This window comes from Anticarsia gemmatalis, chromosome 12, assembly GCF_050436995.1.
Source record: "Anticarsia gemmatalis isolate Benzon Research Colony breed Stoneville strain chromosome 12, ilAntGemm2 primary, whole genome shotgun sequence".
In the NCBI taxonomy this organism is placed as follows: domain Eukaryota; kingdom Metazoa; phylum Arthropoda; class Insecta; order Lepidoptera; family Erebidae; genus Anticarsia; species Anticarsia gemmatalis.
Window position 1 is genome coordinate 2,378,409 of NC_134756.1, and position 25,935 is coordinate 2,404,343.

At 36.3% G+C, this 25,935-nt stretch overlaps 2 protein-coding genes and 1 long non-coding RNA gene across 3 annotated transcripts; all 3 read right to left on the reverse strand.

The window, feature by feature from the left end:
• Positions 1-11,045: 11,045 nt before the first annotated feature.
• On the reverse strand, positions 11,046-13,394 carry LOC142977406 (uncharacterized). Its single transcript, XM_076121291.1, has 3 exons — positions 13,267-13,394; positions 12,236-12,401; positions 11,046-11,483 (listed from the first exon to the last, which is right to left on the reverse strand). The coding sequence occupies exons 1-3, from the start codon at positions 13,339-13,341 to the stop codon at positions 11,404-11,406; spliced, it is 321 nt and encodes a 106-aa protein (XP_075977406.1). The 5' UTR covers positions 13,342-13,394; the 3' UTR covers positions 11,046-11,403.
• Positions 13,395-13,433: 39 nt separating this feature from the next.
• On the reverse strand, positions 13,434-14,696 carry LOC142977110 (uncharacterized). The gene is made up of 3 exons (XR_012959689.1): positions 14,629-14,696; positions 14,311-14,368; positions 13,434-13,503 (listed from the first exon to the last, which is right to left on the reverse strand). It is a non-coding gene; the product is annotated as an uncharacterized LOC142977110 (long non-coding RNA).
• Positions 14,697-15,498: 802 nt separating this feature from the next.
• On the reverse strand, positions 15,499-25,929 carry LOC142977165 (uncharacterized). The gene is made up of 16 exons (XM_076120906.1): positions 25,793-25,929; positions 24,457-24,617; positions 23,821-23,981; positions 22,932-23,308; positions 22,389-22,612; positions 21,912-22,014; positions 21,468-21,592; positions 20,742-21,035; positions 20,053-20,343; positions 19,284-19,774; positions 18,627-18,810; positions 18,069-18,264; positions 16,880-17,643; positions 16,418-16,610; positions 15,890-16,003; positions 15,499-15,638 (listed from the first exon to the last, which is right to left on the reverse strand). The coding sequence occupies exons 1-16, from the start codon at positions 25,878-25,880 to the stop codon at positions 15,568-15,570; spliced, it is 3,837 nt and encodes a 1,278-aa protein (XP_075977021.1). The 5' UTR covers positions 25,881-25,929; the 3' UTR covers positions 15,499-15,567.
• Positions 25,930-25,935: the final 6 nt, after the last annotated feature.

The window sequence follows — 25,935 nt, forward strand, 5'->3', positions numbered from 1 at the left end:
TAGGTATTTTTGCTGTAGCTCCCCCACCCCCTTCTCGATCTCAAATCGCCCGTAAATTATTTTTCCTATATTTTCTTCCTATTACATTTTAAATTGTATGTATTATTATTTATATTTTTCGTTGTATTTTGTTTATTGTATTACTATTCTGTTTACTACTTTATGGGCCTCAATTGCCTTGAAATAAAGGAATAAATAAATAAAAAAATACAAAAAGTTTCACCCTGTTACTATTTTCTAGTACTTTTGACCGTTTTAAAAGGCTTTCGCACTGGAATAATAACAATATTATTATTCGTAATTTGGCTGTTTACCCGTTAGGTCCATTTAACCACAGTGCCCTTTAGGTGGGTAGGTGGGTGGCTTGGTAGGTTCCGTGCATTGCTCGTTTTTAAACGATGGTGATTAACACGTTACGTCAAAGCAGAAATGTGCTACATACATAGTTATTATAATGAAACACAAGTTTCAACTGAGATAAACATTAATAAACAATATGCATGTAATTCCCGTTATTCATATGAATTGGCTCTCAGATAACAGATTGCCACATGTTTATTGATATGAAAAACGAATAATAATATTGCACAATATTCTTGTGTCGTTTGGACTTTTACGAACATATAAACAACGGACACAAAGTACGGCCAGTCGACTACAATTTAGTATAAACATCTGATCAGCGCCTCTGATGAGCGTCGTAGGAATTATTTTGGCAGTACATTCTAAATGTCAAACTTTCGATACTCGACAGTACCGACTGTACAGAATCGCGCCTCTGTAGACAACAATCTGTGAATCACAAAAATAATTGTTTCCTGTAGGAATCGAACTCACGGCCTTCCAACGAACTGGTAGTGCCATGACGACCAACTTTGGAAAAAAGTGAAAGAAAGAAATAAATAATTATTATATTTAAAATAAATCAAATCACAGTAACAAAAATATTGCGCAATAAAGTGCGGCTTTAGAGAGAGAGTTTGGGAAAACCCGTGTGGGTCCGTTTGCGTATGACATTAGGTCTTATAAACGGGTAACTCCCCACTACGGTGTAACTGTAATACGAAAACTTAGTAGACAGATTCTGAATGAACCTTTTATCCAAAGTATAATTGCGATTTAGATATAATAGCCGTAGAAAAGAGAACTGTTTGCCGTATGTAAGTGCTAAGTCTGCGGTGAAGAACGTACTAAATTATATAAATAAAAATCAATCACCGTAAAATTTACAAGTTATAAAAAAACACCGAAATACGCGCATAACTTTTGAGCAACTAAACTAAATTGGAAACTTCCTTTTTTAATATGTTTATAACTGTCAGAACAACATTCGTATGGGATCTATGGGATCGAAATTCCCGCGGGATTACCATCAACGGGATAAAATTATACTATACCCGGACGGAGGCGTGCCAGTCTACTAGTTTAAATAAATCACAATGTTTAGAACATATTATTATTTTAAGCAATCGGTACTATTAAAAAAAACGCTAGATCATTTTTGGGGTTATGTGTGTATTAGAAATAATTATCACATCCTCCAACGGTGAAGGAAAACATCGTGAGGAAACCATGCATGCCTAAAATTTGTTTAATACTACATTATTTATTGAGTTATCCTCAATACATTTATTGAGGGCATGCAAAGTCCCCAACCCGCACTTGGCCAGCGTGGTGGACTCGAGGCCTACACCCTTCCTCATTACGGGAGGAGACCCTTGCCCAACAGTTGGACAGTAATGGGTTAAATTTATTTATTTATTTACTACTTACTATCAACAGTAAGTTTCTCTATTAAGTAGTCAGATTATAGTGTGGCAGGAAAATCACTAGTATATTAAAAACCACTTGCAGGTAAATACTGCATTCTATGATGCCCTCAATTTACTTTACAATGCAACTTGCAATAAATTATTTATGAACATTTTATTTTATATATTTTTTTTACTGTATTCCTGCTTAACATTTTAAAAGTAGACAAACATGATTTCTAACACAATTCATGGTGTAAAGCATGTTTAGTTCCAAAAAGTACTTATACGTAGGCCACTACTTATATTTTGAGCCTAACTATGAAAAACGGCAAATATGTGAGTGAAAACTACTTTATCGTGTTCTCGGGTATTCTTATGCGTGATCTAGATAGATTTTTATCTGATCGAAATGTTTTTTTAATATTTTTTTTTCTTTCCCGAAGACCCCTCAAAAACAGGGTGTATAAAAGCATAACCTGTGCCTTGTGCCGATGAAAAATCAAGGTTAATGCTATTTATTTTTGACTTTTTGGAACTAAATAAAGTCATTTGATGTCAAACTATAGTGTATGGCGAGAAACTAATTTATTCGATTATTTTCGTGCACATAACAGCCGGTTGTTAAGCGAGATGCGTTACGGCCAGCATTTTTTTTATTTAGCTCGACCTGTAGGATATTGTGATTTTTCCATATTTTAAACCAGTCTTTAGGTAAATTTTTGGTTATAAATCAATAAGAATTAACCATTCTGCATTTTTCTAAAGGCACTTTTCACCGTAACACAGTTTTTATAAAAAATCAAGGGACTATTTGTTCCGAAGTGCTTCAAGCGCGAATATTTTTTTCTGGATTTGGTTCATCTTAAAGCTTCCATAAAGTCGACTGCTGTTTATTTTTGGGCTCACGCGCATTATATCCTAGATCCCTGTTTTATCACAATTTGATACACGTATTTTGAAGCCAAACGATGGACTTTTCAAATATTTGTTTGCACTAATCGGCGCGAGGACCTTATCGAACTGTTGTAAAAAAAAAATTGGTTCATTTTGAAAAAATCTTCTAATCGGAAATTTTGTTCCCTAATATTTTAAATCTAAGAGTGGAAATAATGTTTAGGATTGTGTCATTCTTTTCTTGTATCAAGAAACTAAAATGCATAATTAATTTTCGCACAGCATCATTTTTTCCGGAGACAACTGGTGACCTTGGACGACCTTCAGGAATTTCATTGGTGATGGAAGAATAATAATGATAGAACTCTGTTTATTGGCGTTTTAAATTTTCTAAGGATCAGGCTTTATCACCAAAATATTAAATAAGTCGATATAGACACGACTGTTTCTATAAGTCACGTCGAAAGTCGTAAAAAATATTTGCACGAAAATGTTAACATCCTAATGCCATTTTCCCGCAAACTTATAATTTTCGATCGACGATATTGAAAATATTTTCAGCGCAGATTTCAAAACTTTCTTAGGAATGTAGTAGTCAAAAAGGTCAAACTTTACGATGAAAACGCAAAATGGGGTCTAAAACAATCAGATTCGTCAAGGCTCAAAATATAAGTAGTGACCTAAGTATTTGTTCTTTGCTTGAATGTAAATCTATCATCTTGTCTTTCACCCAGATAAGTTTGTTTTTCAATCAATCTCTGCGTGACTCCAGGGTAGATTGGTAGAAAATGCTTTCGGAATTAAACCTGCTTGGATACAAAATCAAAATCATTTTATTTCAAACCAAGAAAAGCGTTGCAAGTAACGATTTTAAACTCTTACGACTTGTACACATAATATTATAAGCAAAGCTTGTACTATTGCAACAAGATAAAACAGATGAACATTAAATAAAAATAAATAATACATCTGTCTTCCATCTCATCTGATGGTAAGTGACGATATACACGAGGATGTTCTGAACTTTTCTACGGCTTGTTGCTATATTCAGGTATGAGGGGCTGAGGGGCTGGGATTTTGCGTTAAAACACATGTTTCGTTGTTTTCGGAAAAACATGCCCTATGGGGTTTGAATAGGAGGGGAAAGTTCAATGATCATATTGTAAACTAGCTATTTGTGTGTCAAATTTTACTAAAATCCATCCAGTAGTTTTAGGAAAAAGATTATCAAAAATCCACACACAAACTTTTGCTTTTATGTTGATAACTAGGACTACATAAACGGACGAGGAAAGTAGGTGGTAATATTTGAGTAAGTAAATTTATTAAGGTTTTATTATAATTTATTGTAATACAAATAATGCAGTCTTATATTCAATTATTTAACATAAATGATATCTTAATACAAAAAAATTTAAGACTAATTTATCAATAATAATAATTAGTACAAACATCATGAGCCTTTCTTAAAACTATGTTGGAGTCGGCTTCCAGTCCCATCGGATACAGCTGAATACCGTTCTTTTACATGGAGCGACTGCCTAAGGGTCCTCCACAACCCGGTTACCTGGGTTATGATACGATAGACTTGTTGTCAGACTTTCAAGCTTCTGACTACTGGTAACGACTGTCAAAGATCTTTGAAATTAACAGCACCGGCACCTACAATTTAACGTGCCTTCCGAAACATGGAGGAACTCAGAATGTTTAATATGGTCAGCCATCGACAGATCATCAGGCGTAGCTTAGCTTAACCTGGGAGATCGAACCGTGCGGCTGTTACTTAGCCATGAGCTCCCTGATTCAAATCAAACTTTCTTAATTAAAAAAGTATCATTTTCTTAAACATTTACAACTAGAATGTATTTGTGAGTAAATATTACTTAATTATAATATTTGGTATAATTCTTGTATTTTAAATATCTCTAAAATTACCGTAAAAAATAAACATTGATATACTTAAGTACAATAATACAACTTTAAGCTCCGGTTTCACTTATTCTATTTTACGATTCGTTTTACAGGTGGAATGATTTATATTAATACATACATTTGCACTTTACTTATAGTCTTACTTAGTACAGGGCCTTGGCATGCATGATTCATCTGCATTGTAATCAATAATATTGCATATCTTAAAAATATTTCTAACAAAGTAACTGTACCAAATAGGCAACAGCTGAATAATTTTGTGGGTCAAAGATATTCCAAATTCTGGATTTTATAAACCTCGGCCAACCTTGCATAAAATACTCTCTACTAAGTTTTTGGACTATAGCTTAAACTTTTTCATAAACAAGTCTATTGCATTGCATTTTTAACAAGGATAATAAAGATAGCAGTGATTGCAACCACTTGGAAAGAATTCACTAAACAGAAGAAATTCGTCACAGCCGTATTGTCAGTAAAGAATGACGTTAGATCAGTCATCAATACTTGTAAACTAGTAATACATACCAAAAGAAAAGAAATAATCGCAGTCTTAATAATCTCCCTGATATTCCTACTCACGTTCTTATTCCTACTTACAATCACATAAAAAATATGACCAAAGAACAACACATTCACGAAAAGCACAAAGAATTTAATAAACGCATAAGTTTTATAAAAATAGTCGAAGTAATCCCCGGACCACTGCGATAAAAACACTGGACATAACACTCCTAATGGAATCGTTAGGACCCAAATAAGCACAGACATTAGAACAAAATTGTATTCTTGAAGCACAAACACTTGGACCACTTTGTCGAACAGGTTTTTGGTGAAGACGAACATCCAGGAGATGAGTACAGCGTCCGTTTGGATGTACAGAGCGAAGAGGAAGTCTCTCGTGTACACCGTAAACTGGACGCTTCCCATCAAGAATTCAATGAGGGTGTTCACGAATCTCGCCACTGCCATCTGAGCGAGAATCTTCTGGTCCAGTTTTCTGGTCTTATGTAGGAAGATGAAGAGCATTGCTTGAATGACTAGACATGCTGCAGAGAAAGCCAGTCCTGTAATCCACACATATCTTTCCGCTGCTCCCAAGGCATAAGGCTCTTCAATAATAACTTGTTCGTTTGTATTGTTCGACATTTTGTTGGATAATTCTAAGTTGTCATAATATGTCCTTTCAGTCTCACGGCAAACCGCACACTAAGGTCCGATTGCGTTAAACCCCTATATTTATTTATTGTGATGTTCGTACTTCTACGGCCTGTCGTACAACATGCCATTCATACAGCTTTTGCGTGAATAAACTTACGATTTACCTTGTTATTACAATTCTAATGGTCGGTTTCACCATCGGTCACCATTGTTAAACATTTGCTACCACCTTATCTAAAAGATGGGTTATCCATGAAAAGTGTAACTTTCAATGCATTTATTTTAATTCCAAGTACTTTAAAATTGGTCGGCTGCCTCCATGGCGCAGTGGTTAAGGTCACCACGCCGCTACCATCGCGTCGGGGCTCGTGGGTTTGATTCCCACACGGTGGTTGTGCCTTGTGTCCGTTGTTTGTATGTTTGTGAAAATATACGCGACACAAGAGCAATTCGTAGTGAATCTTTGATGACTCATGCGATTACAGGTAATTTACCTGGGTTTTGCGAAGATATATTGTAAGTTGCAATAGCAACAGTGCATCCCTGACGCAGGCTTACTCTTGGCACTCGAATTCCAATCGTCACAGATGCGAGCTTATGTCAAATCGTATTCCTAAATTTCAACGCACAATTGATCCCTGTTTTAGTATTGAAACGAATGATATTGCTTAGTTCAGATTATTTTCATTTTAAATCAGCTCTGATCATGCACTATTTTGACGTTTTAAAACATAATAAAAACATAACCCATCGGTGTCCCACTACTTGGTAAGGGTCTCCTCCATTTCGGGTTGGGGACTTTGCATACCTTTAAAATCTTTTCTAAAGAACTCTCAGGCATGCAAGGTTGTATCACGATGTTTTCCTTCCCAAGTGATAATTATTTCAAATATACAATATAACTTCGAAAACTTAACTCGCAGGTTCGAACCCAAAGCAATATATCAAATATTGCTTTGGGTTCGAACCTGCGACTAATTGCATGGGAGATACCAACTTATACCACTCGTACACATGATATTGTAATTAAACTTAATTTTAAGTTCTGACATAAACTCGAATGCGGCAGGTCTGGAATTGATTTCAACTATTTCAAGTGACGGAATTAAGCAAGCAGCTCGTCTCCCATCCGTTGCATTACTGACATGAACCTCTTACATAATGTTACTTGAACCTTTTTAAACTAAATATAGAAGTTTTCGTTTAGAGAGATTCAGGTACGGCCGCCCCTCGTTGGCGATATTGCACAATATAGTGTATTACGCAATACTATTGATAATTTTCGTTTTATGTTGTGCAATATTTTTAACAGTTTCTATACAAAGTTAAGTTTATAATTTGATTGTGCAATATCAATGTGGAATCCTATGGCGCAATGTTATTGACGAAAAGTATAAGATATTTTTGTACATTTTTTTATGTTTTTGTCAATTAAAATACTAAAATGACTCTTTATTAACTAATCTCACTGTAAAAAGCTCAAAATTGACACAAATTATTACTCTTTTATAACTATTTTAACTCGGTTTGCGTACTTACTTATTAAGTAGGAAAAAAAAATATTCTTGATGAAACCTGTGCGTCATTGGAAAATAATCCAGTAGCCGGTTCTCAGTAATTATATTACTATAAATAAACTGAACCGGTTAGTCTATTGCGCCTACATAAAATATAATAGCAATCAGTTTTACGTCGTGACTATGTGTTTGTTTACTTTCAGGCACCATTAGCAAAATGAAAAAAAAATGGGCCACGGAGGGAAATTATCAAAATATTGAAGATAACTATAATACTCAATTTCCCACTTGTGAATTGTGGTTAGAAAAAATAAGTACTTTACGTTTAATTTCGTAGCTTTAACCATAACCAAATTTAATTACATCTAATTTAATTCAGTGGTTCAGCTGAAACAGCCGCGGTTTAGTAAAAATGACCTCCTAGCCGATATCCGGCTACGGCGGGCAGTTTCATCGCAACTTGCCATATGTGCATGACTTTGTTTATAGTGTCCAAGTGTGTGCACAATACACAGGTACGCTCTCTATTGTTTTACTCTCAGTGGAACGGATGATCTATTTACTTATTCTTTGAGTTTCTTGCCAGCTCTTCTCATTGTCCCTACCTTCCGTACTGGCGGTAAATTCACTCTACTGTATCATCGACTATCAAAAGTGTCAGCATTTGACCTACTTGAAAAATGATTTTGATTTAGATTTTATTCCTATAATCAAATGAATCCCAAATTCTACCGTACTTAGAATATCCACAAAGAAAATTTGGACAGATCTTTTAAATTTGAAATACTAATCAGAGACTTCAGCAGTCGTTTATTTGTCAATAATATCATTTTTATAGGGTAAAACTTACAGGCACAGTAAGGAAACCACAATAACAATAAAGCATATGGGTAAACCCATAAAAAGTACAAACGTATATGTAACGGTATAATCATTTAATAATTCAATATTTCCTTTGATTTATTCAATATATTCTTCATGCTTCATGATTTTATAAAGATCAATTAATTTCTCCAGACAACATTTTTCTAAAAGATAGCTCAGCAGTCTTCATGACTCAGATTGTCTTTCTCATGTCCCATTAGAATTCTTAGACAATATAGCAAATATTATACTAATAGCCAACACTTGATACGAATTAATCACATAAAAGGAACTCGCTACCGAAGAATTCTTGGTATAAAACGACAATAAATCGGTCATCGCTACTTGCAAGCTTGTTACACACACAAGAAGGAAAGAGATGACACAACTTTTGATGATCTGCTTGAAATTTCTGTTCGCCGTCCTGTGCTTGTTCGCGATGACGTAGAAGATCTTGCAGAAGAAAAGCATGTTGATGGCCAGGACAGCAAACTTGATAACACTGTAAAATTTCTGATATTTCTCGAAGCTTGCTAAATTGATGAACAGAGGGCACAACACTCCGATGGGAAGACTTCCAAGCCAGATAATAAGTGAAAGCCGGAGAAAACACCACTCCTGAACGAAGAAAACTTGCACAACTTTGTCATATATGTTTTTTGTGTAGACAAACATCCAACATATCAGCACTATGTCTGTTTGTGAATATAAAGCAATCAGTACCGTCTTCACCAAGGATTTGTTGCTCACATGTTCCACATCCGCGCTTAGGTACTCTATTATTGTGTTGAGTAGCCTAGCTATAGACAGTTGCGTTAGAATCTTCTGATCTATCTTTCTTATCTCTGGTAGGAAGTAGAACGATACTAGCTGTGTTATCAAACATATTGCTGAGATGCCGATTCCGACGAACCAGGCCACAATTACTCCTTCCTTTAACTGTGGTTCGATCACGGTTGCACTGGCAGACATTTTGTAAGTATAATAATGTATGTGTAATTGTACCAACGGCTCAATGAGTACTGGGATTTGAGACTTTGTTTTCCTGGTGACTAATCGCTTGTTTTACTTTATTCTTGTAGTTTACGTTCAACGTCTAATGAACTAAATATTAATAGAATATTGAATGAATTGGGTCATTGTCTTACCTCATTCATAATTTGTTAATTTAGCTACTTGTTTTTGCATTTTGTCGGAAAATATAAGATTTAATGTAATTTTGTGTACATTTTAAAACAAGGCTTGTTTACATAGTTGATTTACTTATATACTAACAAATGGAGATAGGAATAAGGTATCGTAACCTTGAATCTTTTAAGGCCCTTTGCTTAATAATATTAGATTTTGTACGTCAAAGTTTGTGAAAACTTTTTGAATGAGGTAAGGGAAATTTGTAAGGTACTAACTATGTGGCGTTCTTCAGTCTCTGTCAACCAGTAAGGGAAAAGGCGTGATATTATTATGTATGTTAAAGTTTCGATACTCGATAACTGGAAATCGGTTTTAACATGATATTTTAAAAGACCAATGCGTATCCTTTATTTAAAAAAAATGCGAATTAATAGTATTTAATGTACTAGGTACTGTTGTCAACATCAAAAGAGGAAATAGCATACCAGTGTATACTTTTTCCTCTTCCAACAATGATTGACGTGCGTTGGTTAATGATTCAAGGGTTTTCCTTGGATTTCCTATACATATTACATTATTTTACCTTCAGTTTACATAAGATAAACTTTAGAAACAGTACACAAAATTTGAATTCGGTAAGTACCTATAATATGTTGTGTAACGTTTGGCAAATACTTGCAATATTTCTATTATTAAGGCTTTCTTTGCGTCCAACGTTGACGTCTACACTACTAGCTTTCGCTCGCGACTTCATCTGTTTAAAAAGATTTTCGATAAAAAAAAGTATCCTATGTGTGAATCTAGGTTCTAAACTATATAATTATTAAATTTTATTAAAATCCGATCAGTAGTTTTTTAGTGAAAGAGTAACAAACGTTATGTTTGTCATTCTATCAAACTTTCACATCTTACTATAAGTAGGTTTTCCTGAGGGACACTACACAGCAACGCTGACGTACAGGGCAGCTATGTCTACTAATAAATTACGCAACCAACGATGACCGACGCGTGCGCTCTATTCAGCGTAAGAGGAACGGGAACCTTTAGCGAGCAATTCCTGAACGGGTAATATAAAATAATTACTAAGTAGATAGGTAGTATTTACCTGTACGAGTTCACGTGCACTTGATAGTTCTTAGGTACATGTCAATAAATATCATCACATTTTTTTGCTTCATTGGACAACCCCCACACTAAGAATTCCTCTTGTGCCGCGGGGGCTTTTACAACATACAAACAATGGACACAAAGTACAACCAGACCCGAAACAGCTATTTGTCGATCGCACAAATAATTGTTCCGGGTGGGAATCGAACCCACGACCTTCCGACTTATTATTTTACAAAGGCTGTACTTGCGGGCTAACCATCTAAATACCCATTTATACTAGGTTAATTGACTGGCTATCAGGAGTTCGGTTTCTGGGTCAGGCAAACTAAACTCAGAGTTTGGTGGTTTGGTGAACTTGGATGTATTTCACTCACTTTTTAACAGGCGTGATATTGTGATTTACATATATTATATAATTTAACAAAGAGTCTATAATAGGGGTGATGAGAGGCCGCAATAAGGTTTTTCATCCCATGGCCGGACAACTTAGACAGCCATTAAGAAACCTTAAAAATAAAACAAAAGAGTTATACAAGCATTTATTCATAAAGAATTATAAGTTTAGTAAATAACTCGAAACATTGTTTGGTAATTTTAATTTTGAAATAATAGTAATTATATTCGCTTAGCCTTTGTTCCAAACTATGTTGGAGTTGGCTTCCAGTCTCACCGGATGCAGCTGGATACCAGTGTCTTACATGGAGCGACTGCCTATCTGACCTCCACAACCCAGTTACTTGGGTATTAACACGATACCCTTCGGTAAGACTGGTTGTCAGACTTTCAAGCTTCTGACTACTGTTAACGACTGTCAAAGATCTTCGAAAATGACAGCCGGGACCCACAATTTAACGTGCCTTCCGAAACACGGAGGAACTCGATATGTATAAGATGGTCACCCATCCACGGAACAACCTCGGCAAGCGTAGCTTAACCTCAGAGATCGATCCGTGCAGCTGTTGTAAACTAAGCCACAAGCTCCTCGAAATAATAGTAATTAAAGTAAAAAAAAATATGATTAGCCTTTCTTACGTTGATTAATTTTATGCCTTGTGATATTCCTTGTTTTCACGCATTTGCATCTTGTAAGCACCGGCTGCAGTTATATTAATAATGTCCAACACTGAAATCAAATGCAAAAAAAATAAAAACATAAGCATCGATAACCAAAATGGTTTAACTTTTTTTATTACCAAATGTCTGCAATTGGTATAAGTTGCGCGTCCCACGCGGTCGAGGGTTTATACTCGAAGCAACATTCCAATGTCTTTTCGGAGTTATTTGTGTATTAGAAGTAATTATCACTTGTTCTAACAGTGAAAGAAAACATTGTGACGTAACCTTGCATGTCTGAGAGTATTAAGCAGTTCTTGAAAGTATGCAAAGTCCCTAACCCGCAATTGGCGAGCGCCTCTTTCCCACTGCTGGGAAAGAGGCGCTCGCAAACAAAAATGGGTAAAAATTATTTTATTAAAAACATAAATCTTTCCTGAATTTTAGTTTGATAAGCATATTCGGTTTCATGATTGTGGTTTTTTTCCACAATTTACACTTTTCCCCTTAAACGGGAAATTTTCCAGGAAAAACAAAAGGTATATGTAACTACGAAAATTGTTAGGTCTCGAGGTCTTTAGGTTGCCACGCCGTTACCACTGCGTCGGGAGGGCGTGGGTTCGATTCCCACACACGGAATACTTATTAGTGCGATGCACAAATGATTGTTTCGGTCTGGTTGTACTTTGTGTCCGTTGTTTGTATGTTTGTAAAAGTCCCCGCGACACAAGAGCAATTCTTAGTGCGGGAGTTGACTTAAGAAAAAAAAAAGATGTATCTAAATACGGAAGAGCTAAATAAACAATTATGAGTAGTACATACCGATTTTAGGCAGGCAAACCCCCAGCAATATATACAGAGGTTGGCTCTCATGGGCGATTTTACGAAGCATGACGGCATAAACTAGTGTCGTACTAAACATTAAAACATGAAGCAACATAAAAATTGCGGTAAATATGATGAAAGCGCTGAAACATCCGCGATTCTCCTGAAATAAAAAAATGCTTATTTTATATATCAAATTTCCATGTCACAATGTTAGTTAGCGTACTCCTCCGAAACAACTTGACCGATTCTTATGAAATTTTGTGAGCATATTGAGTAGGTCTGAGAATCAAACCCCTAAGTGACAATATCTTTTTGAAGATTTATATGGCAAAACAACTTTTGCCTGGTCAGCTAGTAATATTATATACCTATGTTGACTGCACGCTTGGCGCAGTGGTTAATGTGGTCAGCTCGCCGCTATAACCGTAGCGCCGCGTGTGGCGGGTGCCAATCCCACCCGGGACAAAATTCTTTGTGTGATGATTAGTATTTGGTTTTAGCCTGATTGTTAATGTATCTATATAAGTATGTATTTAGGAGTATATTAAGTATGTTTATCGGTTATTTAGTTATCATACTACAAGCTCTGCTTAGTTTGGAATCAAATGAACTTGTATGAATTGTCCAATAATATTTATATTTATATACTTATGTCAATAATTACGGCTACTTTCACAGGTGAATAATAAAATATAGCACTAATAGAGACGCCAAAAGCCAGTTGCGCTCACCGGTCGGTAAACAATCTGTGGGTTAAGCTAACCTTGGCGCGGTCTTTTCATAGATGGGTGACCGCATAGTGGTATTTGAGCTGGGCGTCTCCGTGCTTCGGAGGGCATGTAAAATGTCGGTCCCGGTTGTTGTCAATTAAGATAACAATCGTTAAGCCATTTCAAATGCCTTTGGGCGACTTGAGCAACTTTGACACTAGGAGGACTACTAACCATACGATAAGAAGATAGCACTAATAAACTAAATTTATACTATATATACAAATAGATAAAAGAAATCTTAATTTATCATACCTTGTGTGCTCCACGAACTAAAACGATGGCGAAGAATAGGTTCATGATTGGAAGATACGAATAAAAGGAATCCATACTATTGAAAATCGCTTCCTCTTTCAGATATTTCAAGATAAAATCCGCAATTATCGTCGACAGCCGCGTTTGTGTATATTTTTCATTAAACAATGCTGCAATAGCAACAATTTTTACAGCCCAAAACATCACGGACGTTAGAACGTAGACACAACTTACGGCCTGCAACAAGTTAATTTATTAGGTCGGGGAAAAACCTTTTCGCATTATAGTATGTATGAACTTGTAATAAAATCTTCTCTACACAAAAAAGCTCGATATTTGGGTACCTCACGAGCTCACTGAAAGAAACCTAATGAACCGTGTACTCATTTGTGATTCTTGAAGCCAAAGAGATTTTATTACAAGTTCATACATACTATTATGTGAAAAGACTTTTTCCCCGACCTAATATTTTAAAGTGAAATATAATCATCACTATCTACAATAAATTTATCACTTGTTCCAACGGTGAAGGAAAACATCGTGAGGAAACCTTGCATGCCTATTTGTTTTACACATTTATTGAGGGCGTGTAAAGTCTCCAACTCGCAGCCAGCGTGGTGGATTCAAGGCCAAAACAAACCTAACCCATCCCTCGTTTGAGAGGAGACCCTCCAAAAAAAAATGATTAAATATTTATTATTTATATTGATCGCCGATATTCGGCTACCAGTTTCTTGGAAACCAGGCAACCGTGTAAAACTGTTTATATTGTCCAAGTGCAATACACAGGTAAACTCTCTATGCCTTTATTCTTATAACCCAGGCTTTATGGGCTTTCCAAGGCTCGAAAGTATAGACCTCAACATCCTAACTGCGGGTAATTTCTCAAAAATTCTTAACAGAAACTCAGAAAATACTGTTTAGGCCGACCCAGGATTCGAACTTAAAACCTCTGCGTGGTAATCGTATTCGGCTTGCCATGTTACTGTGTCCATATGTCGGGTAAACTAAATAACATCTATGGTCAAAAAAAATGTTCCTTACCAAATGGAAGTAAGCTGTTATCAAAATTGAAATTCTCGGTGAGTAACACATCTTTGATCTGCAAAATAAACAAAATTATGAGGTTTTAGTAGAGTCGCGAAGATTTTTTATTGTTTATGTTGCTTATAGATCGTTTAACTATTGTTTATAAAAAAAGAAAGGTAGGCCAAGGAAAAGTTTTCAAACAATATAAAAAACCTAACTGACCCGGCTTTTTAATATTGATAGTAACATTGAAATAATTAAATAAAAAAAACATACAACACTTAGAAAAAAACAACTTTAAATTGTGTAAAACTAATAGAAAACACAACTTACAGATAAAGTACGCAAATGCACAGGAATCTGGTAAATATTGGCGAGTTCAGAAACCAACAGTTTTCGACCACTCACTGGCTGAAACTAACCCAATCAGTTATTTTATTGATATTATTTGTAGTTAGGGCGTATTATTATGCTTATTATGCGTCATTCACCGATTTTATTATCGAATTTACAAAAACAGGATAAAATAAATGTGGGAAAAGCTGATCAAGCGCAGTTTGCACTCGCCCACGAGAGTTCCGTATCATTATTTAATTTTATATATAACTAGAGGCCGCCCGGGACTTCGTCCGCGTGGAAACCCGTGTAAACCCCGATCCCTCTGGAAATCCGAGATAAAAAGTAGCCTGTGTTTTTCTGGGTCTTCAGCTACCTATATACCAAATTTCATCTTAATCGGTTCAGAAGTATTTGCGTGAAAGAGTAACAAATATCCATACATTCTCACAAATTTTCGCATTTATACAATATTAGTAGGATAACGACCAAATCACGTTTGTTGTGTGTAAATCTCTTTAAATATTTATTTTAGTAGTAGATCTCGTTTATCGAGTACAGAATCCTAATATGGTAAATAATATTATATACTTAAAAGGATAACATTCAGGAAAAATTAAACATTATTTCTCGTACTTTATACTAATATCTGAAAAAAATCCTGTTAGCCGATATTTGGCTGCGGCTGCTGCTAATTTTGTTTAGCCAACTGTCGTTTTGTTTATAGTGTCCAAGTGTATGCACAATACATGGGTACACTCTCTATTATTATTTGTATGAAACTCCCTGCTGCAAAACACTGATAGAAATCTTAGGGTTATCGCCTATATGAGTTCCAGAGTATGAAAGTAATCAAACAAAGGTTGATAAATTGGTAAATAATAATTTTATTATACATATTATACTATTTAACATTCAGGCATAGATTTTGCATTATTAGTAAAATAAGAATTCATCTAATCTTGCTTTTGCAGTCAGGACATTTGCTTGCAACGTGTAAGGTCCATCTGTAAGCAAAAATAAATATTATCACAGCATATTATTAAAAAAAGTCTCATTATCGCGTCCGTCTGTACGTTGGAAAATCAGTATTTGACCTAAATTAATAAATTATTTGAGTTTAATTTTGGAGGAGCTCGTGGCTTAGTTAACAACAGCCGCGCGGATTGATCGTAGAGGTTAAGTTATGCTTGCCGAGTTTGTTCTGTGGATGGGTGACCATCTTTAACATATGGAGTTCCTCCGTATTTCTACTTACCCACGTTAAACCACTTGTTTCTCGGATAGCCTGTATCTTCTCTGGATGACGCAATAGCCTCACGGAGTGCAAAGGCTACGCTCACTGCTAAACAGGTCGGAGGTTCTGCTACAGCTGAAACATAAACATGGAACAAAATCACGAATATAATAATAAAATATATGAAGAGGTGTACTGCTAATCTCGATTCTCGATCAATCTGAAGCTCGATTCTCTACTATTGTCGACTACCAACAACCACCTAACAACCAGCTATCGTGAAATTTTTCACAAAAATCCGATCAACGTTTCTAGCAGGCTTTGTAAAAACTATTTTGGCAGTACATCTTAAATGTCAAACTCTAGATTCTCAACACTACCGACTATAGAGAATTGCGCTACTGAGTGTCAATTTCATTCTCCAATCAACCGCTGAATAGTATGAAAATAAAAGAGTTTGGACAAACGGAAACTGGCAGTCTGGGATTGTACTTAAAAGGCATTCTTTACTATTGGTCTTCGTGGGATAATACGGTGTATTTATCTTACCTTTGGATCCTAAAGTGCCAAGTGGGTTGAAAGAGTTTCTCCTCAGCTGAACCCTGAAGTCAATCGGTATATCTTTAGCCAGCGGCACGTGGTAATACCAAGTACGATCAGTGAGCAGCTCCCCGGTCTTTTCGTCGTAGATAAACTCTTCGTGAGTCCAGTAACCGAGCCCCATGACAAAGGCACCTTCAACCTGATGAAATAAATTTTCCATGTAGTTCTTCAAAATTAAAGAGTATTTGAAAATTTTGTAATTCACACTATTTTCTAAATAATTCGAAGGTGACTGACTGACAAAGTGATTTATCAACGCACAGCCCATACCACTGGACAAATCGGGCTGAAATCTGGCATGCAGGTAGATGTTATATTAAGTTCGTAGGAAGGTCAATCCTAAGTCACAATCCACGCAGATGAAGTCAAGGCCAAAGCTAGTGTTATGCTGTATGTGTTTTATATTACCTGTCCAAGATCGAGTTCGGGATTCATACTGACGCCAACGTCTTCAACAATATCAACCCTTAAAACTTCATGCTCTCCTGTCAAAATATCTAGTTCTACTTCAGTCAACGCGACCCCAGCAGATCTGTACGGAACTTGATCATTAGCATTCACATGATAGCTTGTCTGAAGATTGATTCCAGCCAAATATGCTGCTTGAATCAATTGTTCCCATGTAGGATCAGTCAGCGTCTCCCTTACAGCAGACAGTCGATCTAATAGCAATTGACAGCATTTGATAGCACCAAAACAAACTGTCTGAGTAGTCCTGCTCCCACCAGTTGCAAAACTATTAGGTGCCGATGTGACGTCATTAGGCCTACATTTAACTTTATCAGTAGATATGTTTAGAGTGTACGCCACAGTCTGGATTACCATTGTGTTGATGCCTTGTCCAATTTCCACTCCTCCATGAACTATAACTACTGTGGCGTCTCCATGATATACATTTAATAGTACTGAATAGTCCACTATGACTGCTACAGGCCAGCTCATGAAAGCTACTCTCAGTCCTTTTTTCTTCCATCGGTTATGTTTGTTGAAATTCTCTACTTCTTCTTTTCGTTTCGTATATTCTCCATCTTTAAGAAGCGTGTCTATTATTTCTCTTACTTCAGGGTATTGTGGATTAAGATTGTTCATTCTCACTTCAGTCGGGTCTCGTTCTAGTTCGTAACTTATTTGTTCCATTAGATGTTCCGTCATAGCGATAGCTTCTAGAGTACCTGTAAGAAAGCGTGCTTTATGAAAAATAAAATGATTTATATGCAACTATAGGTTAAAAGATTTGCTTGAAATCCCTATGGTGTCTTGCGTTTAACTATTAGAGTTTAAGTTAGGCTATCTGAAGGAAATTTTAAGATGTGCCAAAAAAAGAATTGACTCCAGTTGGGAGTTGTAATATTCAGTAGTTATTAGATCGAATTAGGCCTAAACATTGTCTTCATGTAGGAAAGCTAATGGTATTACAATATTGAAACACATTCAAGTTTTTGTTTTCTAATCCCGCACATAAATATTTGGACTAACGCTGCTAGCAATGTATCTTTCAAATATCCATTGTTGCACATTAGACAAAGCTATGTTTTAAAAAATTGCTTGGTATAGACTTCCATAACTTATAGGTGTAAATAGTTTCTGCTATACTAACCCGGTGCCCTGGCGTATGTGTTAGAGCACGTGTCTGTAGTGACATCAAATATCTTGAACTGCCATCTTCTATTGTCGTAGCAGTTCTTTATAGCGCTAACCACAAGGTTATCGAGGGGGTCACTGACCACGTAACCATGGTCTTCGTATATCTGGTACTCTAAATACTGGATCTCTCCTGAGTTGTTGACTCCGACCTGCAGATAAAGCGATAAGCTTACTCAACCCTTTTCAAAATCAGCTATGGCAATAAAGACGATTAGACGTTGAATATCCATAGGTTAAAGACAAAATATGGTTCCTTTAATTTTGCAAAATATAAAGGGTAAAACCTATCTAAAATCACAATGAAATTTTTAATCAACGATTTTAATATGTCATGCCATTTCGGATCAGTAATAACACAAAGGTATTTCAAATTTATTTGCTCTTAAAATTTGAGTTTCGTTTTTAACTATCAGCTTTATTGTGATGATGGCGACAGGAAAGGTTAGGTAATACGGTGTTAGTAACATATGTGTAAAGGAGTACAAATACTAATATAAAGAAAATTGTTTACCTCAAAATCTCTGGTACATGGTAATCGTCTGCCCATCATTCGAAGACTAGCTTGTATGCTGAGCACAAACCGGCAGGTTCGGTTCAGTAGATAAGAAGCAAGCGCGCAAGCAATACTGATGTGACTCGGACGAGTTATCTTCACGCCGTACGCGCCGCCACATCGAGGCGATATCACGTTGATTCTGCAAACAACAAATGAGGATTTAATTTAAAAAATTAACAAACCAATGTTGTATCAGCCTAGCCTTTTTTCCAACTATGTTGGAGTCGGCTTCTAGTCTCACCAGATGCAGCTGGATACCAGTGTTTTATATGCAGCAACTGTCTATCGGACCTCCACAACCTGGGTTATAACACGATACACCTAGGTTAGGCTGGTTGTCAGACTTTCTAGCATCCTGACTAGTGTTAACGACTGTGAAAGATCTTTGTAAATTACAGCCGGGACCCACAATTTCACGTGCCTTCCGAAACACGGAGGAGCTCGGAATATATAAGATGGTCACCCATCCATGGAACATCCTCGGCAAGCGGAGCTTAACTTCAGAGATCGAAACGCGTTGCTGTTGTTAACCGAGTCTCGAGTCTCTCACCGAGTCACAAGCTGAAACAAACCAATGTAGTACAAACAAATAATGATTAGACGGGAGCTTACCGGCATTGTTCCATTTTCAATGCATCAGAAATGCCAATATGCACAGAATCTGTGAACTGAGTAGCACACCAGACATCTAAACCAAGTTCACTTGGTCTTGTTACCGCCGATATGGTCTCCATAGTAAAATGGTACTGCCAAAAGATATTATCACAGCCTTTTAATACTCTTTGTACGTCTAAACCTCGATCTTTCGCAGGAACCACAGTAAAGAGAGTTATACGGCTCGGATCTCTTTCCCGAGCATCGTTGATCGTCAATATTGGCTTCTTCTTATCCACTTTATAATTCACTTTAACCAACAGCGCAGCTCTGTTTGCTGTTCTCTCTGTTTCAGCAACAATGAGGCCTATAGCTTGATCGTAGAATTTAATGTTCTTTTCTACAAATATTTCTTCTGGTACCATCTGTCCTAGGACTTTTTGAGACAGGAATGTGTTAGGGCCAGGTATGTCTTTTGCTGAGAAGAACGCTAGTACGCCTGGTATTTTCTGTAAAAGTTGCGAAAATATTTGCGTGTTAATTAATATTCAATAATATCTGTATCGCAATTCTCGTCAGTCGGCACTGTCGGGTATCGAGAGTTTAACAGTTAAATTGTACTGCCAAAATAGTTCCTACGTAGCCCACTAGAAGCGCTGATCAGCTTTTCAAATATTTCGATAGCTAGCCGGTTATTGACAGTGGTAGTAAATCGAGCGACAGTTCATTTTTCACAAAATTCGTTAGGTTACGTGCCATTTAAACTTAGTTTGAAAACATAACTTACCAAAGCAGGCGCAGGATCAATACTCTCAATCTCACCGGTGCATATATCTGACGTCACGAACGCACAATATACCTCATTAGGCTGCGTCGGGAGATCATTCACATACATCGCTTCTCCAGCACATTGTATGAGCGCGTCTATCTTCGGCATCGGTTCCGTAATAGGCCATATCAAAGGGTTTGTGTCGTAAACGTTCTTTCCACTCGATACAGGACGGGTTTTTCTAAAATCTCTCGCTCCTGAACGATACCATGGCTTCAGTTTTGGCTTAGGTATCAGAACTAGTAAACCCTAAAATAGTGTAGAAAATAAGAGTTAAGCGGTCTTCTTGCAATAGAGTTTATTCACCCTGACTTCGACCATTAGATGTACTTTTATCGATAGTCCAAAAAGTCTTCGTTCCTCATAATTTTGCTTAATATATTATTATGTACTGTACTCATAATTTTACTTCAATTTAAATTATAAGTACAGTATTTTATTAAGAGTTTCATTATGCTTTAAGTAAACCTAAGCTTCAGAGGATATTACATCATAGTCATCGGTCCTTGATAGATATTCCAAAAATCATCCAACACTCCGACGTTTGATACGTCTCTCTTACAATGATACATACATACGTACACCCGAAGCTAATAAAATCGTGTAAAAAACGAGTACAAGTAATTAAATAAAAAGAAAAAACTTACTTTATAATACAAACCGAGAGCGCATTTCTTACGATACGCAGGTTCCATCTCACCCGCTACGTATTCCACCTTCAACTCTCCCTCCAATATCTTCAACGATTGTTGTAGAACTTCATTAGTAAAGATCTTTTTCATATGAAGGAACTTCTCTGTTTCTTTAGCATGTACAAAATGGCCTGATATACCACCGATCACTATTCTAGCTGATTTAACAACATCATGCTTGTGAGCGTCGAATTTGTATAAAAATCCTGCATTCACTTGCGCATGCGCGTTTTGGGCACGAGGCATTATCTGAAAATTAAGTTACAGCTTAGTGTTAGTACTTCTGTCCGGCGTAAAAGATTACTATTTTCTATGATATAAGCTAAATAGAGGTGAATGAATATGTGAGTAGTCCTAAGTGTGACCAAAATCTTTCAGCGAATCGCGAATGGAGCTGAATAAATGTGAGTAGTCTCTTATGCGGCCCGGAATCTAGTTTTTTAAGGGCGAAAGAATCAGCTTTGCTTGAATATTGAACCACGCATAAATGGAGTAGCGAGTTTTTAACATACATACCTACCATTGACTATACCAAATGTCTTAAGACTTCAGTAGCACATCAAAAAACATTTGAACGTAAAATCTATCAATTCCGACTGTAGTAAGGATCAATTCGAAGATTTCGAATTTCATTATAGTAGTCATTATTTTAAGTTTAGGTATTAAATATTTGATTCTTACTTTGAATGAGACAAATTCGTAGTTATGTGACAATGGCGGCAATTTCACTCGCGTTATAACTTTGCCTCTCATGTCTAAAGATAAAAATTGCGCAGGAGACACTTCTATTGATGATTTCTTGTCCACTGAAATAAAAAGAGATTTATCAACGTGTATAATTTACTGAGTTTCGAAGTATTCATGTTTTAATAAGTTCATTTCATTTTTATTAATCAAAATGGTGAAATTTCTAAGATCACACTAAACTGATGCATTTGTGCTTTTTAAAAATGTAATTTACTTTAGAGATGGTTTTTATATAAATGAATAGTGAAATTTGGGAGTTAAGTAATCAACAGAATACGACACGTTAATACTAACAGGAAAGGTTGTTTTTACATTTTGAAAGGATACTTTTATTGGGTTAAATATGAGACAGTGTACAAATATTTATGTTATAGTTACCAATGGTCAAAGTAGCCATAACAGTCTCAAACAACAGGAACACATCGGACGTGAAGGTTGGTAGACGATGTTTCGTCATAAGGTTGCCGGCAACAGTACCAATCTGTGTATGTAATAGATTTTTAACGTATCAATTAATTTTCATTCGGTAATTCCTAGGGGTAAGTTCGGACATCAAATGCTCATATAATAAATTATTTTTTAAATGAAATGAATTAAACAATCTCTTTAATGCACACTGTAGAAAATAGTACACTTATTTCGAAAAGAAAATATTAAAACAAGGTAAAATTAGCGGCCTTATCGCAGAAGCAAATCTATTTTTATTGAGTTGGTTGGGTAGCTTCTCAATATGCCATGAAGTACGAGTATGATTGGATTTGGAGACAAGCTTAATATAATAAGCCAGAGCTTGTTGCAGACATAATATTATGTAGAGCTACAAATTATTTTTAAACATAGAGCAGAATCACTTACATTTCTCACCGGTATGTGTGCAACTAAATCTAAATGTTCATAAAGTTTCTTAAGATACCAAAAATCTTCGTGTTCCTTTGAAACTTGTAAGAACAACTCCATGAGATTTGTTAATGTAATTCCAGCTCCGAAGACCAAGTTCTGATCTAAGTAATATCCTTTTAGATCGTTTATAGGACTTATGTCTATTAGAACTCTGGGGATTACTAAAATTGGGACGGCACCTGGAAATTAAAAATATTAAATGAATAAAAATAATATGCACTAGCGAGTATATAGGTAAAAGTAAATTGATTTTAAATCAAAACAAAAAGGGACCTAGAGTTGAACCTTGTAGGACACCATAGTTAAATAACAGACTACAGGAATGTGTATTTATTTATTTCTATATTCTGAACCGTATTTTACGAGGATGATTTAGACAATGTAATATAATATCTTGACATGATCATGAGATACGTAATCAAAAGCCTATGACAAATCAGCCAATTTACTAAGTATAACGTGTTAAAAGTTTATCGATTTATTAAAAGTCGCACTTACCCCTTCCAGTATTGCCATTGACTAGCATATAAGAGTCATCTCCTTCAGTATGCAACACATTAAAAATGTCATCTATTTCATTAACTCTGTACCAAATACGTCCATCCTTTAATTTAATCTTCTTAACACCATTGCGTTCTACATCACTTTTGTCAATAAAACACCAGGTGTTTTCACAACTGTTGCAGTTTTCTTTATTCTTACAAATATGAAGATCTTCAATGTCCTCAATTTTTGGTGGTGGTTTGGGAGCGTCTTTAGCAAAACTTTTGAACGCATCAAGAATTGGTCTCAAGCCTGTACATCTACAAGTGTTGCTTGCAAACGAGTTTTCTATTTCATATTGTGTAAGATCGTAATGATTTGCTTCTAATAAACTATAAAAGAAAATATTTACAATTGAAAAAAATAACACACTGGACGAATAGGAATGATTTGAAAAATAAGAGCTATGTCTTTGTTCCGAGAGGAATACTTAAAGAAAAACAAAAAAAAAACATTATGGGCTATAGGCATTGTTTAATCAAATAAAGTTATATCGTAGAAACTTCCAAATGTCGAATATTACTCTCTTAAGCGTTTCATAGTTTTTCTGTAGGCGCTAACCACGTCTACGTAGAAATCTGACTGTTAACAATAACGTCCCAGATTCGTATTCCTGGTCGGACAAAGTGGTACTGGTCTTTTTATAATTTATATTAGATTATTCTCAATAGTAGTCCGGAGTTTGGTAATGTGGCAAGAGGCTTGGCCCCTATTACATGGGACTAACATTGTATTTCATAAACCTTTGCCTACACTTATAGGTATAACAGGCGTCATATTATGCACGTAAAATTAATACTGATGTAGATCTATAAATAGATTACAATAGTTATCCTAACGTTACCTGTACATGCTCATAACAAATCCTGGTGAACAATATCCGCACTGTGTTCCGTTATATTCAGCTAACGTTTTCTGCACAGGATGATATCCTCGGCTTCTGTCGCCAATACCTTCTATCGTTGTCACCTCCCAGTTGTGACATGACGTCACTGATACTAAACACTGGAAATTCAGAAAAGGACTTTGATTAGTCAAAATTCGTATTGTTTTGGTTGTTGAAATCACATACGGGACATGAAGAAATGAAAACTAGTAAAAATTGCTCTTTAATTTAATGTTTCCCCTCTAAATGGGGACAATTGAGGTGCAAGTGTGCTTCGCTACCTTTGAGGTACTAACTATGTGTTTATTGGTACCCGCCTTTCTGGCATCCGGATTGGGGATTTGCAGACATGGAAGAATTCATCACGATGTTTTCCTTCGCAAGTATATAGTTATACTTAATACACACATATCTTTGCAAAGTCATTGTGCCCTGTGTTACCTTGGGAGCTAAAAGTCGACCACTTGCGTGTGACGCGCATGCTTAGGCCACTCGGCTATCGCTGCTCTTGTGTATATGGTCAATCATAAAACTCGTTGATTTGTACTTTCACTACGATCACCTACTGTGCCATTTGTCTTGCGCTTTACTCACCGAATTGACAGAAAATGTTCTCTTATGGGGATCTCGTACGGTGACAGCTACAACACAGGCTCCGCACCCACCTTCCTTGCACATGTACTTCGTACCGCGCCGGTTCAGGTTTATACGAATGTAATCGTTCAGACTTGTGTCCGAGTCCACCTCGTGGCCCACTGGTAACAATTATAAAGCATTCATCACAACGTCTTACTTACAAATATTCACTCTCGCTTTTTAAATACACGAATTTGTTTATAGTGAACAAATATGTATGTATATAGTCATACTCTCTATCTCTCTATTCTAAGTCTCTTATTTGTAAGTTCGTAAGCTGGGCCTGGGACTTAAAAAATCAGGACCCAAACCTTCATGATTCATTAGTATTGGGTAGGGATTAAACTTGAAACCTCTGCAGCATTTACAACTGCTGTGCTGCTGTCCGTCAGATACTAAATTAATAAACTAATTAGCTACATGCGGTAAAAAACGAAACACGTACAATTACGATTGCTTTGTGTGCTATTCACGCGAACTAGTCACACTTCACTAGCCATAGGAAGCGTTTGATTGGCGTCGGTAACTTAAAATCGATTTTTAATAACTATTAGCGGATATTGATACTAAACCTTTAACAATTTTGCTATCCAGATAAATGCCGCGTGACTCCGGCACTTAAAAAAATAGGCCAGTTAGTAAAAAGACCTTGAATTCAAGTTCTTCAAACACAGTGTTTCTACCAATGAGAAGGCGTTTTTCTACCAATATCTTTTCTACCAGTACCGATTGTAGAAAATCACGATACTGCATGTTGGATTTAGAATGCTTAGACAAGTCCCATTCTGAAAGGAGACTTCCGTTTAGAATCCTTTGTTGCCTCTGAATGTAACTCTAGGGCTATTGTCATTAATAGGGTGCTTTGAGCAGCCTCTGTGAGGGACCCTTGAATTGAGGCAACCGCGTGGCGGCTTGCGGTACATGCTTCGGCAGTTATCCGCAAGCCGCCACAAGCGGCCGTGAGGACACACGTGGCGGTTCAGTGGTTATGCTCGCCCTTATCGCGGGAGAGTCCCACATAACCCAGCACTCCTCGCGGAGACATTGCTTAACGACTGTTATCTTAATTGGTTACATAATAGGTTAGGTTAAGATTACAGGTAACTGGGACCGACTGTTACCGAACTGTCCGAAGCACGATGCAACACAATTCAAATAACACTATGCGGTCACCCATCTAAGAAACAACCGCGCCAGGAGTTGCTTTACCCAAATATCGTTTACGAACCGGCTAGCACAACTGACTATGAGCGCCTCTAAAGACAGTTACGAATTAACGTATTAAACAACTCACCGGAACACATGTCGCCATTCACAAAAAACGTTATTCGATCCATGATACGAGTGTGTTTGATCAAATGATGCTTGTGTGTGTCCGACATTCATTTATAAACATTAGGAGGTGCCGTTAAAGATAATCGTGCCTATAATTTTTCA